At 45.4% G+C, this 17,148-nt stretch overlaps 1 protein-coding gene across 3 annotated transcripts in view; it reads right to left on the bottom strand.

Annotated features, from left to right (window-relative positions):
• ANKRD29 (ankyrin repeat domain 29) overlaps nucleotides 1–15,400 on the bottom strand; it is a 57,181-nt gene extending 41,781 nt beyond the window's left edge. For all 3 annotated transcript variants that reach the window (XM_008979611.5, XM_008979612.5, XM_002757122.6), the window contains exons 1-3: nucleotides 15,187–15,400; nucleotides 5,407–5,517; nucleotides 2,294–2,392 (exon numbers count right to left, since the gene is read on the bottom strand). In XM_008979611.5, coding sequence (XP_008977859.1) covers nucleotides 2,294–2,392; nucleotides 5,407–5,517; nucleotides 15,187–15,207 — 231 coding nt within the window. In that variant the 5' untranslated portion in view covers nucleotides 15,208–15,400. The remainder of the gene's footprint in view (nucleotides 1–2,293; nucleotides 2,393–5,406; nucleotides 5,518–15,186) is intronic.
• Nucleotides 15,401–17,148: the final 1,748 nt, after the last annotated feature.

Consider the following 17,148-nt stretch of genomic DNA (forward strand, 5'->3'; position numbering starts at 1 on the left):
GAGGAGCTAGACCTTAGTGTTGAATGTGAATAAAACTTTTAAATATGTGTGCCTTACTACACAAACCCAGGGCTTCATGCCAACCGCATTTGTAGCTCCTATGCCGGAGAGGTGTCACCAGCCAATGTGGGTTCTTTAAAGCAATAGTCTTTCAGGAACACTAGCTTCCAGTTTGTCTCTCTAGCAAGCTCTGTGTATTTAGACAGCCAACCTGAGCAAGGAGTGGCAGGTAGTTTTTTTAGGAGACAAATATTCTGATATTGCAAAGTGGATCAAGGATTAACAATGGATCAAGGCAGAAGTCTGCCATCAGATTAAGTTTCAAAGCACTGCAAGTCACTCTTCTAGCTTCCAACACTGGTACAGGAGGCTGGGGTCTGCCTTTGACTTGGCAGCCCTCTTGCCCCAGACTGGCACAGTCCCAGGAAATTCAGGGACTGCCAGGAACTTACATAGCACCATCATTTGAGCCACACAGATTACCTCTAAGCTGAGTACACTTTGGTAAATCTTCAAAGGCTTTTGTTCTCTGTAGTTTCATCTCCAAGATTAGTTGAGCAATTGGAACCAAATGGATACATATAAAACCATAAAAACCATAGACTGGCTACAAATCAAATACTTCTCTCTTCTTCTAGCTGCTTTTCTCAGTTGTTTCAGAGATTTTTGTGCACATTGAATTGTCTGTCAGGATAAAGTTTTTAAAGTAAACCAGATCTGGACCATATTGTTTTGATTAGAGAAAATCTGTCTTTTCTTTAAAGTTGTAATAAACAAAGACTATAAAACGGAGAGGAAAAATGGAAAGATGAAAGTAACTTTAAACTATAATTCTAAATGGGTCCAGATATTTTCATCCCACAGGAAAATTAAGTGCTGAAGTGAAAATGACCTCAAACAACGATCTAATGTTATGGAAATTGCACCAAAGAATCTGTTTGTGAGAATATTACATTTGCTGTAGTCTCTTTATACTGCACCTCTCAATAGACCAGGCTTGTTGATTCAGGGCTACGAAGACCCAGACCCAGATTCTGTATGTCACTCTTTCATGGTCCTCAGCCAAGGCCTCTAATACCCAGACGGGTGATGGGAAGGACATCTGGATATGCCTTGGAACTCTATTTTTGAGTCAGGGTCTTGCTGTGTTGCCCGGGCCGGAGTGCAGTAGTGCAATCATGGCTCACTGCAGCTTGGAACTTCTGGGCTTAAATAAGCCTCTAACCTCAGCCTCCCAAGTAACTGGTACTATAGGTGTGGGCTACCACATCAGGCTAAATTTTTAAGTCTTTTTATAGAGATGGGGTCTTGCTATGTTGCTCAGGCATACGTTACACCTGGAACTCTTGATGTGTCTTAATTTGTTCTACTCAGAGGTGATGGTCCAGACTGGAAGAAAGATATACCAGCTTGATGAAAGTTTGGTTGGTGAACTGTTTTTCTAAAATGTTGCAAGGCAGGACCTGGGATAAAATAAGGCTGGGCCAAGAAAATCCAAGTGGTTCAGTCTGGACTTGCCCAGAAAGCCCATCTCAGGTCTGAGTCAGTGTGAAATGAGGTCAGATGCACTCTAGGGATGACCTGAGCATTTGTCTCCACAAAGATTTGTTTACCAGGTCCCAGGTCAGCTTGGAAATATATGAATGGAGCCTTCTTAGAACTAAGCCCCACAGTATGTTAAAATGTCCTGGCCTCCCTTCTGCTTCTCTAGATTAAACTAAGGATGGATTTTTGAGTGAGACCAAACTCTCAAGATTGTCCTTGAATGAAGTATGGGAACAGGCTCACATTCTAGTCCAATGTTCACCCACATGGCTTTTTTCAGGAGAGCATATTTAATCCATGGTCAGAGAGAAGTCCTTTGAAAACATGGTTTGGGGAGGATGATTGAGACATCCTAGCAAGTGAGCAACCTCACTTGCAAATCATTACAAATCCTAGCAACCTCATTACAAATAGGTTGGTGACTCAACTCTTCTAAAAATATAATTATCTGTATGAAAATGCTATAAATCCTACAGTATCTCATTCCAAGGGAAAAATGAAGAACTGACTTAAGCTTGACAAAAAAAATTGTATGAGTGTTTATGGGCAGGTAGTAAGAGGTTTGGTTACCTCAGATGTGCCCGCTGGTATGTTGCTGGACCTCATTTTAGGCACAATAAACTCTGCAATGGGCTTTAACGTGGGAGAAAAGCAATGATGGCTCTTGTCCCCCATACCAGTTCACTATCATGAAAACTTCAGATCTCTGAGCCTGGTCATTTTTCTTCAAGTGCAAAGCCTGACCTACCTCTCTCTGGAGATTGATGTCTGCTCCTTGCAGAACCAGCTCCCTCACACAGTCTATGTGGCCAGCATAGGCAGCAACCATCAGGAGTGTGGTGCCGTGCTGGATGGAGGAGAGACAGAGGAACAGTTAGGCCACTGTTACGTCAGGGAGAAGGGTCCTAGGAAAGACGCTGCAGAGATGTCAGCTCCACTCAGAAAACATCCAAGGGCAAATTTCCCTGCAGCGAGGAAAGTACTCATGAATAATCTCATCGTGCAGTCTAGATGGGAAAAAGCAAAGTGACAAACTGCTGAGGTTGGGATTTTTGATGTAAAAATTCACTTACTTCCATTACCTTCAGAAGCACAGTCCAAATGAACCATAGTTATTGCATTTTAAGGCAGCAATGATATAATGCTCTCATTTTACGAGTCCTATTAAATTATTCTGGAGCCAAAATATTGTTATTAATATAAAAGAAACATTAATGGTACCATCTGATTTTCTGTATTTAAGTCTTCATCATCAAAACAGTTCAGGTAAAGATGTACAGCACCATAGTGAAATGAGAGACTAGAGAGCTGAGAGTCAGGAGCCGTGGGGGCTAAGCCCACCTCTGTCACTGACCAACAGTGTAACCTGGGCACGTTGATTACAATTACTTGGACTCGTTTATTTCATTTTTAAAATGAGGGGTTGGATGGGATGATCACCAAAGTCTCTCCCAGCTTTAACATTCAAGGACTTGAGGTGTACCATGTGATATGGACCCTTCTCATTGAAGTGGGCATTTGTAGTTTGATTTACAATTGTTGTCAAGCGCTTGAATTGTCATCTTAGCTACCACCTCTGCATATTCAGCAACCTGCCTCTCAGAAGTAGATGGTGAGAGAGACAGATGGCTCTGCACACAGGGGAGGCTTATTAGGTATAGGGTAATGAAGTGAATTTTGGAGGCGCTGTGTTATTTTCATCTAAAGATTTTGTAGGAAGGCAGTATTGCTGAGTAGTCACTGACGGTATGATCTTGGGCACATGATACTATTTATTGGAAAAGTTTGAACAGTCATACTTGAGACTAGGAACAATTCCTAAGGAAGCCCTCTTAGCCTCTCCTTGAATTTCAGGGGCTCTCACAGGCCTCCTAGGTGAACCTGGGGCTTGGCTCTGTTAGCAATGGTAGTACTAGCGGAGAGATCAATTAGCACCATAAAATACCATCCTGGGACTGGGACTCCATGTTCACGTGGCACGTGGAGGAGACAGAAACCCAGCCAGTGACATTCTGAGGGTAACAAAGGCCTGTACTGTTTCCCAACAGCTCCCTGCCTCTCAGTCACACCAGCCTCAGAGGCCCTTTCAAAGTAAATGGGGTATCAGAAATTACCATCATTTAGACTTGCTCCTTTGGGTTAAGGAATCATCTCTCCAGAAAGCTCCTGATAAAATAACTTTTTGTTTAAAACAAGGAGGGGTAACTTACATATTAGTATCTATTCAAGGAAGCACAAATTTGGTCAAAATATCTACTGGCCACCCAGCAGACAGGACAGAGCATGAGCGCTAAGGGAAAGGAGCTGGTGGCTCAAGTGATGGCTGACGTGGAAAGGGTGATGAAAAGGCTGGAAATGTGAGGTGCCGTCTGGGGGCAGAATGCATGCAACACTGCAAGGTGGCCCTGGGGAGCTGGAAGCCAGGAGAAAGTCCTGGGGTGTCTGAAAGGGGTGGCTTCAAGAAAAAGAGGAAAAGTGGTCATCAAAGTGGTCAATGGGTGAGGCCACAGTGACAATTGGTGTTTCTGCCCTACAGTTTTTCCACTGTGGTGTAAGAACCAGCCCCGTAAAACCCATATAAGACCAAGATAACCAGTTCACAGATGTCCAAGACCCCGCACCAGCCTGAATTCTGGCAAGGAACAGATGGTACATTCTATCTGGGATAATTGGAAGAAAATGTCATAAAGAGACTATTAAGCTGAGGCCTGGGCACAGGGAATCTATAAAGAACAGCATACTACTGGGATCTACGAACAGTGGGGGTCCATGACCAGCTGAGGCCTGAAGTTGTCAGGGGAAGGGAGTGGCTCCCAGCACGCGGAGAATGGAGGTGGGGCACTGCTGCCAGACAGAAACAGGGAGGGCGCTGGGCTCCCTGATGTCCCTCTCCTCCCACCCTCTGACTCTTACAGTTACTCCTACGGGCCAAACACAACTGGAGGCCAGAGGGAAGTGAGTCTGCTGGGGCAGTACATACAGTTCAGGCTGTGAGACCAAGAGTGAGAAGGGTGTGGAGTGGGTCTGGAGGTGTAAACAAAAGATATCCTGCCCTGATGCCCTGGGTGGGGGTGGGGGGCAACTGGAGCAAACTGCTATTTTGCTTTTGGGATGGTGGTGGACTTCACTTACCAAATGTGTGCAATAAAAGCTGGAAATGGCACACCCTATTTTCAGGAAAACAGAAAAAACGACTTCAAAACATTTTTATTCAAATCCTAAAATCAAAACATCATTGCTTGCTCCCTCTCCTCATCGGAGGTCCTCTTGGTCCCCAGAGTTGAGAAGTCTTGCTGAGCGCAGTAAAATGATTTGCCTCTAGCTGGGGAGGGGAAGGCTCTCTAAGTGGTATCTGCTAGGGGGCAGTAGTATCTATTTTTAGTTCACCTTCTAAATTGCCAATGAGTGTATTTATGTTTGTAAGAGGTAATGAAAGGATAAAAGGCTGGGGGAGGCTTCAGTTTTTGTTTTCTCATCCTTGTAGAAAAAACATAACTCCCACAACCATGGCAGCCCACTAAATTATCTCCATCTTTTCATGAAAGCTGTTGGCTTGAATTCTTTCACTAAACAGTCTTTTCTTCTTGTAATCTACCAATTCTGATCCCCAGTGAAGTGCCTCTTTCCCTATTGTGGCTGCCTTCTGTTTTGTGCATTTAATTGTTTCCTTTTCTTTCTGACTTTCCCCAGCATGTATTTAGTTCACCACAGCACCTTGGATGTTTTAAAAAGGATGAAGCAAGCAAACACATGAACAAGTAAATAAGCATTGTAAAGGGAAACGTATTCCTGAGGTGCTCCTGTGCCCACACAGGGCAATGGTGCGCACTGGGCATGCATCTACCAAACCCATCATCGTACGCTGTCTCTGCAGTCCACGTCCACCCGGCCGCTGTTCAACAACAGCTTCAGCAGCGCCAGGTTTCCTCTCCTGGCTGCCCAGAATGCGGCATTGGCAAGCGGAGTTTCCTTCTGCAAGAACAAAATGAAACAGGATCTTAAAATTGATTCCAGTGAACATGACTGCTTCTACGCATATAGATAATAACATTCAGAAAGGAGAACATCCAGATGTGTTGTATCATTTGAAAGACTGCTCCTCCAGCAATAGACTACTGTAATATACTTGGTTATAGAATGAACTCTGTTGGATTCCAGACACCTGAGCACCATATGGCTATGAAGAGCACTGTTGTTGATAATCCAGCACTATTAATAACCTATTTCCCACTAATGTTCTCACTTTCCTGCCTCTGTTGTGTTTTTGTTCACCCAGTTTCCTTTTTGCTTGAAATGAATTTTGCTCCATCCTTCAAGGCCAAGGCTCTGCTCAAATGCTATTTCCTCCCAGAAACATTCCAAATCTTTCTTCATCTCTAAGTGGAGCAAAATGTCTCCCAATTCTGACCTCTCAAAGGAGTTTACCTGCCCTTCTTTTCCTAAGCCCTCAATGCTTTCTATCTGATTCCATTACCTGTGTGGAATGTTTCACTTTCCCTCCATCTAATCTCCTTTGCTTCAGCTGAAACTTGCCAGAGGTTTGAGTTGAGAACAAAGAACTTGGGGCAAATAATGCCATTACATGTCCTCATATGGATCCTTCATTCCACCATTGGATTATTTTGTTTGTTTGAGACAGGGACTCATTCTGTTGCCCAGGCTGGAGTGCAGTGGCATAGTTATGGCTCACTGCAGCCTAGACCTCTCAGGCTCAAGCCATCCTCCCACCTCAGCATCCTGAGTAGCTGAGACCACAGGCATGTGCCACCATGCCCAACTATTTATTTTATTTTTAGTAATGACAGGGTTTTGCCACATTGCCCAGGCTGGTCTCGAACTCCTGGGCTCAAGCAATCTACCTACCTCAGCCTTCCAAAGTGCTGGGATTATAGACATGAGCCACTGCACCAGGCCTGTGGGGTTATTTTAAAGCTACAAAATTAATTTTAGAACCATACCTATGGAAATCATGGAAGTGGAAAACAGGTCTTCCAAATAGGTGGCAGAGCTGACTGCATAAAATCTCCTTCTCTAAAATAATTGATTTGAGTCTGTAGAGAACAATCCATGAGAGGGAGGAACTGGCTTTGGGACCAGACAGCTCTGGGTTTCACGCCAGCCCTGGACAAGTAACTTGGCTCTTGGGAGTCTCAGTTTCCTCTTGCTTACTTACCTTGAAGCTGACAGTATTAAATGATGTTGATTTTTGCCTAATATAGTACCCAACACACTATAAATGCTGATTAAATAAATGCTAGTTTCCTTTCCTCTGTTCTTTACAAAATCAGAATCAATAGGCAAAATTAAATTCAGAGTACTGGTACTAATAAAGAATTTTGATGGTCATTAGGAGCTTTTATAAAAGCATTCACATTATTTAATAAAAGCATTTTTTGCAAGTGGGTTTAAAACATCTATCTGACTCCAAAGGCCTTTTGCACAGTATGTCTTTTAAATATATTGATATTGTATTAAATACAATGCTTCTCTAAGCTCAAAAGAAAATATCAACTATTTCAGCTGCTCAACAGAGCCCTCTAAAATAAAAGGACAGTGGCAGCAGTATTTGTGGGGATGAGGATTTCATATCAGAAGTCCTTCAGCACATACACAGGCATATGCTCTTGTGCATACTTGAATGAGAGAACGGCAAGGTGGGTAGTGATAAGCTAATAGCAAACATATTTCAAATAGTTTCCTCGCTCATTTAGGAGGAAAATAAATCACCTCCAATTTCAGATTAACATTTTGCCTTTTCTGAAGCTGTAAATTTTGCTGTCCTGGAGTTTTCAAGCCAAACTGCAACCATGGTGTTCACACCAGCATTGCAGTTTAGGCACCAGGCTGGGTCTGATTTGTTCCAGCTGTCAGTAACTGGCGAAGCAATGACAAGGGAGGTTTGACCTCTATAATGAATCATGAAACAAAGCCTTTTAACAAAGAGACTGCACAAGGCCAAAGCGAAGTCAGGGAGGGTGAACCAGGCAGACAATGTAATATGCACCAGGGAACAGCTCTGCTAGCTTTTCTTGAAAGGTAAATACACAAGAATGATAAACTGTAATTCATTCTCAGGGACTCTGTCATTTCACTTTAACCCCAAATACCTTCAAAAAACCATCTGCAAACAGCAAGTGTCTATTGTCATAACAAGATCTCTAGCCAGGGCCTCTCCTCCCTTTAGGATGGTCTTGGGGATTCCTATCCAGCTGGGCTGGACATCCTGGTTTCCTATAAGGTTCTGGAAACTGAGCTTTGTGAAAAGCTATAAATATTTCATCTTCTTTTGGGCTTAATTTACTGAGAGGCAGAGGCATGACAGAGTAGTTGGTTTGGGGGTAAGAAGAAGCTGGGTTCAATCTGGACTACTTCCTAGCTCTGTGACATTGGGCATTTTTTTTTATTTGAGATGGAGTCTCTCTCTCTCTGTCACCCAGGCTGGAGTGCAGTGAGTGGTGTGATCTCAGCTCACTGCAACCTCCACCTCCCTGGTTCAAGCATTCCTCCCACCTCAGCCTCCCAAGTAGCTGGGATTACAGGGACATGCCACCACACCCAGATAATTTTTTTTTTTTTTTTTTTTTTGAGACAGAGTCCTGCTCTTGTCACCCAGGCTGGAATGCAATGGTGCAATCTTGGCTCACTGCAACCTCTGCCTCCCTGATTCAAGTGATTCACCTGCCTCAGCCTCCCAGGTAGCTGGGATTACAGGTGCCTGCCACCATGCCTGGCTAATTTTTGTATTTTTAGTAGAAATGGGGTTTCACCATGTTGGGCAGGCTGGTCTTGAACTCCTGCTCTAAAGCGATCCATCCCCCTCAGCCTTCCAAAGTGCTGGGATTACAGGCATGAGCCACTGCACCCAGCCTGAGCCACCACACCCAGCCAGAGCCACCACACCCAGCCAAGTGATTTAATAATAACAGAGTGCCTCTCTTAGGCAGTATAGGAGAATTAAATGAGATGATCACATAAATATACTTAGTACACACTCAAAAAAATAGTAGCCATAAATGCACAGCCCTAATGGCTCTTTAAGATACTTGTCCAGGAAAATTCATTTACTTGGTCACTAGCAGGTACCAGGAACAGTGGCCCTGGCCAGGGGCTAGGACTAGAGGTAGGAGTCAGCTTTGGTCTCTGCCCACAATGACTCTGTGGCCTAATAGGAAAATCAGTTACGTCAACAGGCATAATGACTGTTGGAAGGCAAACGACAACAGGGTAGGAAGGCAGCTGCTTGTGGTGAGAATACAAACCAGATAATATGATTCTACCTGAGAAGGGTGGCCAGGAACAGTTTCAAAGAAAATGAATTTTTTTTTTTTTTGAGATGGAGTCTCACTCTGTCACCCAGGCTGGAGTGCAGTGGCACAGTCTCGGCTCACTGTAACCTCTACCTCCTGGGTTCAAGTGATTCTCCTGCCTCAGCCTCCCAAGTGGCTGGGATTACAGGCACCTGCCACCATGCCTGGCTAATTTTTTGTATTTTTAGTAGAGATGGGTTTTACCATGTTGCCCAGGCTGGTCTCAAATCCTGAGCTCAGGCAGTCCACCCACCGCTGCTTCCCCAAGTGCTAGGATTACAGGTGTGAGCGATCATGCCCAGCTAGGAAAGGACTTCTTGAGAAAACTTTTGAAAGACATATAGGGGCCTGGGAGGACAAGAGGTGGTGAGGCCCCAGGCAGAGGGGTGGTAGAGCAAGACTTGAGGCTTACCACAGTGTCCTGGGAAGCATCACTAGCTCAGTAGGGCTACAGTGAAGAGCATGAGGGAGAGGGTGAAAGCGGAGGGACGGCAGGTGGTAAGGGCGAGGTTCTCAAGGCTCTGCTGTATGTGCTACTGAGTTTGGACTTTATCCTGGTGGACACTGGAGAGTCAAGGAAGCATTTTATGGTGGGGAGACACCATTCATTTTGCATTTCAGAAAGGCCCTTCTCCTTAGGGAGAATGGATTGAGGTCTGAAGCCAGGCGAGATTAGTGTCTACAAGGGCTAGGAGACTACTGGACAGATGGGGCAAGAGACCAGGGACTGAGCCGATGCCTCAGCTCAACAGTGGGAATGGGAGGATGGGACAGACTAGAGACATTTTAGGGCGGAACGGGAGGAAAAAGGAGGGGAGGGAAAAGGAGAGCGGATTCACTCCCGATCTGTGGTTCCAGTGTCTGGCTGATCTTGGTGCCATTCGTGAAGGTTGGAAACACCATGTGAAGGACAGGCTTCAGAAAAAAATGATGACTTCAGCATTGGACATCCTGGGTTTCAAGTGCCTATGGGGCATCTAGGTGGCAATGTCTAGCAAAGAAATGGGTAGGTGCTCCTGTCACCCTATGGCCAGCACATTTACTGGAGGTCAGAGTCTTGAGCTAATGCTCACTCAATGCAAAGTGCTTACTCTGGACCACGTGGCATATCTTCTGCATATACTAGCTCATTTCATTCTCATCCTTGCTCAGTGAAGTGGGCACTGGGACGATCCCATTTTACAGATGAGGTAAGTGAGAAATGGCCAGACAGGCTTCAGCGCCAGGCAGTCTCTTGCTTGAGGCCACTCTTTAACTCCCCATCACACTGCTCTGCCTCCTGTGGAATTCTTCTGTGGACAGCAAGGAATAAGGCAGCAGTGACCCCCGGTGACCTACTTCCTATCCTCCATCCCAAGCTCCTCTCCAGCCAAGATGGAAAGTCCCCAATCTTCCTTCTGTTTGGGGTCTATGCATGTCACATTCCCTGGATAACTTCCAAATCTCCTCTGGCTGGGTATGACACACACATAATCATAAACGGAGTGGAGAGAGACGGGGGCCAGTCCTCTAGCCTTTAAAGGAGACAGTGCACGTGCAAATACATCACACAAACTGTAAAGCACTTTACCAAGCATGCTATTACTATTTCACCTCTTTCTTGATGTTTCTGATCTCTACAATAAAACCAAGGAGCTTCTCTCAGGCTTGCTGATTGCAACTTTAAAAGTATCAGCAAGAACAACTAAGTTCAGATCTTGCTCTGTATCAGGCAGTGTGCTCAACAATTTACTGCTTTATCTCATGTAATTCCAGGAACAGCCCCATGAGGTAGTACTGTCACGTAATACATAATGATAGACTGCATATATGATGGTGGTACATATTTTTACTGTACCTTTTCTACATTTACATGTGTTTAGATATGCAAATGCTCACCACTGTGTAACAATTGCCTACAGTATTCCATTCAGGAACATGCTATAGTTTTGGCACCTAGGAGCAATAGGCTACACCATATAGCCTAGGTATGTAGTCGGCTACACTCTCTAGGCCTGTAGTAAGTGCACTCTATAATGTTTACACAATGCAGGAAATACCTAACTTGTATTTCTCAGAATGTGTCCTTGTTGTTGAGTAATGTATGACTAATATAATTATTCTCATTTTCTTTTTATTTATTTTTTACTTTTAAAGGAAGGTCTCTCCTCCCCTTCCCTTTCCTCTCCTTCCCTCCCCTCTCCTCCCAGGGAGCCACTATGTCTGGCCTATTGTTCCCATTTTTAAGATGAGGAAACTGAGCACAGGAATGAGTTAGTCAAGATCACACAGTAAGGATCTTGGCTCATCCAAATAACAGAGCCGGGATTTAAATCCAAGTCTGGGCTTGATATGGTGGCTCATGCTTGTAATCCCAGCACTTTGGGAGCTTGAGGTGGGCAGATCACTTCAGCTCAGGACTTTGAAACCAGTCTGGCCAACAACGTGAAGCCCCGTCTCTTCTAAAAATACAAAAATTAGCTGGGTGTGATGGTGCACACATGTAATCCCAGCTACTCGGGAGGCTGAGGCAGAAGAATCGCTTGAACCCAGGAGGTAGAGGTTGCAGTGAGCCAAGATGGCACCAATGCACTCCAACCTGGGTGAGAAGAGCAAGACTCAGTCTCAAAAAAAAAAAAGTCTGTCTGGGTCTAGAGTCTGAGATCTTACATTTTAAACCTTATAGAAAATTGAGTGTAAGCTTCCACATTTGTCACATTTTCTTCTCTCCCTACTTGCCCCTTCCATTTACTGTCAGAATTTTGGCTGCACACTGCTCATCTGTACACGTCCAGAAATTGTACAGGAAACAAGGGGAGAGGAAACATGGAGGGAAATTTATTTGCACAGAACTGGAATTCTGATTAAAAGCTAAGGGGGTAGAGATTTAAACTACTAGTTTTAAAAGGTTTAGAGTAATGAGGACTTCAATCATATACTTAATAATTCAGTCAAGAGAATATGAGCTTTATTCAATAATGAATTTCTATGATATTAGAGGTGACATAAAATAAAGATGTAGTGATGGAGTGCAAAGCTGTATGCACCCTCCTCCCTTTGGAATTTAACCAGCATTAACATTAAAATATAGTTCATAAGATTCACAAAACAGACTCTTTGTAGACTAAGATACCCAACTCCAATCTGGCTGGGTTATAGCATCATATGACAGATAGCAGGCCCTGAAGGAAGTAAAAATAATTTACCCCAAAATATATTTATTTGATATATTTTGAAATGACCCTGCAAAGCTGTCTTTTGTGGGGGAAATTTGCATTCTATAGGGAATCCCCTTCCCTTTCCAGGAGATGCTTCACTGGGAGTCTGACACCTGATACCTTTTTTTTTTTTTTTTTCCTGAGACAATGCTGGAGGACAGTGGCATTATCACAACTCATTGCAGCCTAGACCTCCTGGGCTCAACAGATCCTCCAGCCTCAGCCTCCCAAGTTGGGATTACAGGTGGTGTGAGCCACCTGAATAAGTGGAATCTGACACCTTTTAAGGTACATTTACCATCTATTCTCTAAAGCCTGTTACTTAGAGGCTTCATCTATTTCATAAGAACCTTGGCTTCCACAACCTTACTTATCTTAACTCAAGTATTCTTATGACGTGGAAACCCCCTCCCTTCGTTGAGATGTTCCACTTTTCCTGGCCAAACAAATGTATACCTTACATGTATTGATTTATGTTTTTGCTTGTAACTTCTACCTCCCTAAAATGTAAACCAAGCTGTCATCCAACCACCTTGGGCACATGTTCTTAGGACCTCCAGAGGCTGTGTCATGGGGCCATAATCACACTTATTTGGTTCAGAATAAAACTTTAAATATTTTACAGAATTTGACTTGTTTAGTCAACAAGCCTAAATCCTGTGATGTATCACTTCCCTAAGTGATAGGAAAGTGAAGAGAAAAGGAGATTTGCTCTGAGCAGTCTGCCTTACAGGTAGGCCCATATATCACTGGCATTTCCAAATTCAGAACTCAAGACTATGTTTAAAGTCTGTTTAAAACATATATGTCTAGAATAGACAAATCTACAGACATAGAAAGTAGAGATGTGCGGTAGTAGTGACTGCTAATGGGTATGAGGTTTCTTCCTGGGGTGATTAAAATTGTCTACAATTTCTAAATTGTCAGGCATGATAGGATTCACGCCTGTAATCCCAGCACTTTGGGAGGCTGAGGCGAGCAGACTGCTTGAGCCCAAGAGTTCAAGACCAGCGTGGGCAATATAGGGAGACCTTGTCTCTACAAAAATACAAAAAAATTATACAGGTGTGGTGGTAGATGCCTGTAATACCAGCCACTTGGGAGGACTGCTCAAGCCTGGGATGTCAAGGCTGCAGTGAGTGGTGATCGTGCCACTACACCCCAGCCTAGGTAACAGAGTGAGACCCCATCTCAATAGATAAATAAATAAACAAACAAAGGCTCTAAAATTGATGTATTGATGGTTACACAACTCTGAATTGACTATAAACCACTGAAATAAGTACTTTAAGTGGGTGAATTCTATGGTATGTGTAAAAAATATGGTTTTGTTAATTTATTTTCCCATGGCTCATCCAAATAATTTAAGCTGACTGGTGAACTAGAGTTGATTGAGAGATAATTTACATATTCTCAGAATAAGGATAAAGCATACAAGTTCCTGTACTTCTGGGCCAGGTATGAGACCGGGTTCTAGCAGTAAGATGAAACTGGTATTGAGATGCTTCATCTTCTCAGATAAGACATGCTCAAGAAAGACCCAGGTATTTTATTTATCTAGTTATGATGGTTTGTCTGATATGGTAGCCTCACCCACCTCCAACTGTGTTAGACATTTGGTAACTTCAGTCTGAAGAACAAGTTTTGAGTAGTTGAAAAGCCATTGTAGAGTCAAAAGTCAATGGACTGAAGTTCATGAAACTTTATTCCACAAAAAGGCTGTGTTTCCTTATTTCTTTATTTATTTATTTGAGACTGAGTCTCGCTCTGTTGCCCAGACTGGAGTGCAGTGGCACAATCTCGGTTCACTGCAACCAAGAAAAGAAAAGTGAATTAATGATTATTCAGAAGCTGTGGGCCAGGAGCGGGGCCTCACGTCTGTAATCCTAGCATCTTGGGAGGCCAAAGAGGGTGGATGACCTGAGGTTAGGAGTTCAAGACCAGCCTGGCTAACATAGTGAAACCCCATCTCTCTAAAAATACAAAAATTAGCCGGGCATGGTGGCACATGCCTGTAATCCCAGCTACTGGGGAGGCTGAGGCAGGAGAATCACTTGAACCTGAGAGGCAGAGGTTGCAGTGAGACCAGATTGCGCCTCTGCACTCCAGCCTGGGCAACGAGAGAAACTCAGAATATTCATATCTCAGAAAACAAACAAACAACAACAAAAAACTTTTAAAGTCATTCACCTTTGTCTACTTCGTTTCATTCTCACCACCTGTGCACTGGTCCAGTACCATTTCTTAAAAAGATGACATCTCCCAGCTCCACCCTCTTCTCCAAACCTGGCCAGACATCTTTCTAACATGCACGTGGCACCATGTCACTCCTCTGCTTACACGAGCTATTGACAGCAACGGGATTACAGTGGCTTCAGAGTCAGTCACACTTGGGTTTCAGTATTAACACCATAACTTACTGGTTGCAAAACTCTGGGCGAGTTAATTTCTCTATACCTTAGTTTTCTCATTTAAAAAAAAAAAAAAAAAAGTAGAGCCACGCAGAGCACCTCCTGTAGGTCTCCTCAGGACTGAGAGCATATACATCATGTTCTCGGTTCAGAGTCAGGCACATTTTAACTGTTCAATACATTTTAACTACTATTTTTATTAAAACCTTTCAATCGAGGCAAATGAACCTCTTTCATCCTAAAACGTAGGAATTAGATGGAATGACTTTAATCAACTCCTCTGAGACAAGACACCTTCGGATCCTGAAGCCTGCTCATCGTCTGCAGCGTCGCTGGGTGCTTGCCACTCCTCCGGGGAGGAGGCAGCCGTGGGTGCAGCTGGTACTCCAGCGTGAGGGCGCAGAGGGTCAGGTTCGGGGACTCCTGCGGCTGCAGGTCAGCGCTGACCCCAAGCTTCTTCCCCGCCCCCGACCTGTTACCCCGCGACAGTCCCCGCAGCCCTGTCGCCAGGCACAGGCTCAGCCGATCCACAGCCCTGAGTGCGAAGCCTGCGAGGCAGGGCAAGCAGGCAAACCGCAAACCCACAGGGGGCACCCCGCCCCGCCGCTTCCTCCTGGGCCTCGCCCGCAGCCGGAGAAGGGAGGAAGGAGTGGGAGGCGGGCAGCGGGTGGCGCCCCCCACGCCCCGCCCGAGCCCGGCCCCGGCCCCGGAACCCGCGGCGCTCACCTTGAAGGACATCCTGCACATGTCCGCAGCCAACCCCAGCGGGAGCCGGCGCGCTTCGGGCCTGGGCGCCTAGTCCTCTCCAGCCTCCCCTCTCCCGCTGCACCCGGCGTTCCGCAGAGGGGCGGCCTCCGACGCCGCGCGCTTCGGCCGCCCGGCCCGGCAGCAGCCTCCACACACAGGGCCCGGCCGGAGGGGCGGCGCGGGGGCGCGCTCCGCTCGCGCGCGCGCGCACACCGCACACGGGATGCCGCGTGGACGCGCTCCAGGACCTTCCGTAAACGCGCGCGCGCAGACCACCCTAAACTCCACACGCACTTGGCACACCCTCCACACACGTTCACACCCCCACACTCACACACACACACTCCAAACTCCACACACACTGTGGACACTCTCCACACGCGTCCACACCCCACACTCAGTCATCCACACACTCGCTCCAAACTCTACACACACGGTGCACACTCTCCACACTCCACACTCACACACACACACTCCTAGCTCCACACTGTGAACCCTCTCCACACGCGTTCACATGCCCGCACTCACACACACTCCAAACTCCACACACACTGTGCACACTGCACACGCATTCACATGCCCACACTCACACACACACACTCCAAACCACACACACTGTGCACACTCTCCACACGTGTTTACATCCCCACACTCACATACACACACATACTCCAGACTCTACACACAGTGCACACTGTCCACACAGGTCCACACCCCCATACTCACACACACACACACACTCCAAACTCCACACACACTGTGCACTTTTGCCACACTCACGTCCACACACCCACATTAACACATCCATACTCACACACCGCAACACTCCAAACTCCACACCAACTAATTCTGCTGGAAACTCTGGGGATAGGTAATTCCACCCTGCCTCAAAGCCCTAATACACTTGTCACTGCTCTTTGGTCATCTGTCCATTTGCACAAGCTGGCTCTCTCCAGAGGACCAGGCTTCCTCTCTAGCAGAGACTCAACTTAATGTTTAGTTGAAAAGAGGTCTGTGTTCTTCTCATTCTCCAGGATTGCTTTCAGGTTATTACACCTCTGTGTACACTCTTCACACTCATGTCCACACACTGTAGCCTCCACATTCCACACTCGCAGCTTCCACACACAAAACTCTCCATAGTCATGTCCAAACACCCACACTCACACATCACACTTACACGCATTCTCCAAACTCCACACACATCGTGCATACGCTCCACATTCCACACCCAGAGGACCCATACCCACACTTTCCACACTCATGCCCACTCACCCACATGCACTCACACACAAACTCCATATATATCCTCCCAAATAGCCTGATCTGCCCCAGAGGACTCCCGACCTTCATTACAGCACAAATATTACAATGATGTAAAAATGAAGCTTGAGGAAAAAATTCATCCAATAGCGATTTTCATGTTAATTTCTTTCTCGGCTTTCTGAGAAACTTTTTTCCTTCTGGATAAAAAAGGTTTGTTTCCTAGATATTGAAAATGTTTGTTTCTTAGAAAATATCTATTTTGATTTCACAAACAATAAGTGGTCTTTTCCTTTTTGAAGGAGAAAGGTCAATTTTGGAATAGACTCATACCCCTCCTCCCGGAGTGTTTGAAGTATATGTGTCTGTTTCTGCTGCCTTCCCAGGGTTGGTTTGGGGGAAGTAAAACTCAGAGTTTAAGTATAAAAGATAGGAACAGGCCGGGCGCGGTGGCTCACGCCTGTAATCCCAGCACTTTGGGAGGCCGAGGCGGGTGGATCACTAGGTCAAGAGATCGAGACCATCTTGGTCAAATGGTGAAACTCCGTCTCTACTAAAAATACAAAAAATTATCTGGGCACGGTGCCGCGTGCCTGTAATCCCAGCTATTCAGGATGCTGAGGCAGGAGAATTGCCTGAACCCAGGAGGCAGGGGTTGCAGTGAGCCGAGATCGCGCC

The sequence above is a fragment of the Callithrix jacchus genome, chromosome 13 (assembly GCF_049354715.1).
Source record: "Callithrix jacchus isolate 240 chromosome 13, calJac240_pri, whole genome shotgun sequence".
Classification (NCBI taxonomy): domain Eukaryota; kingdom Metazoa; phylum Chordata; class Mammalia; order Primates; family Cebidae; genus Callithrix; species Callithrix jacchus.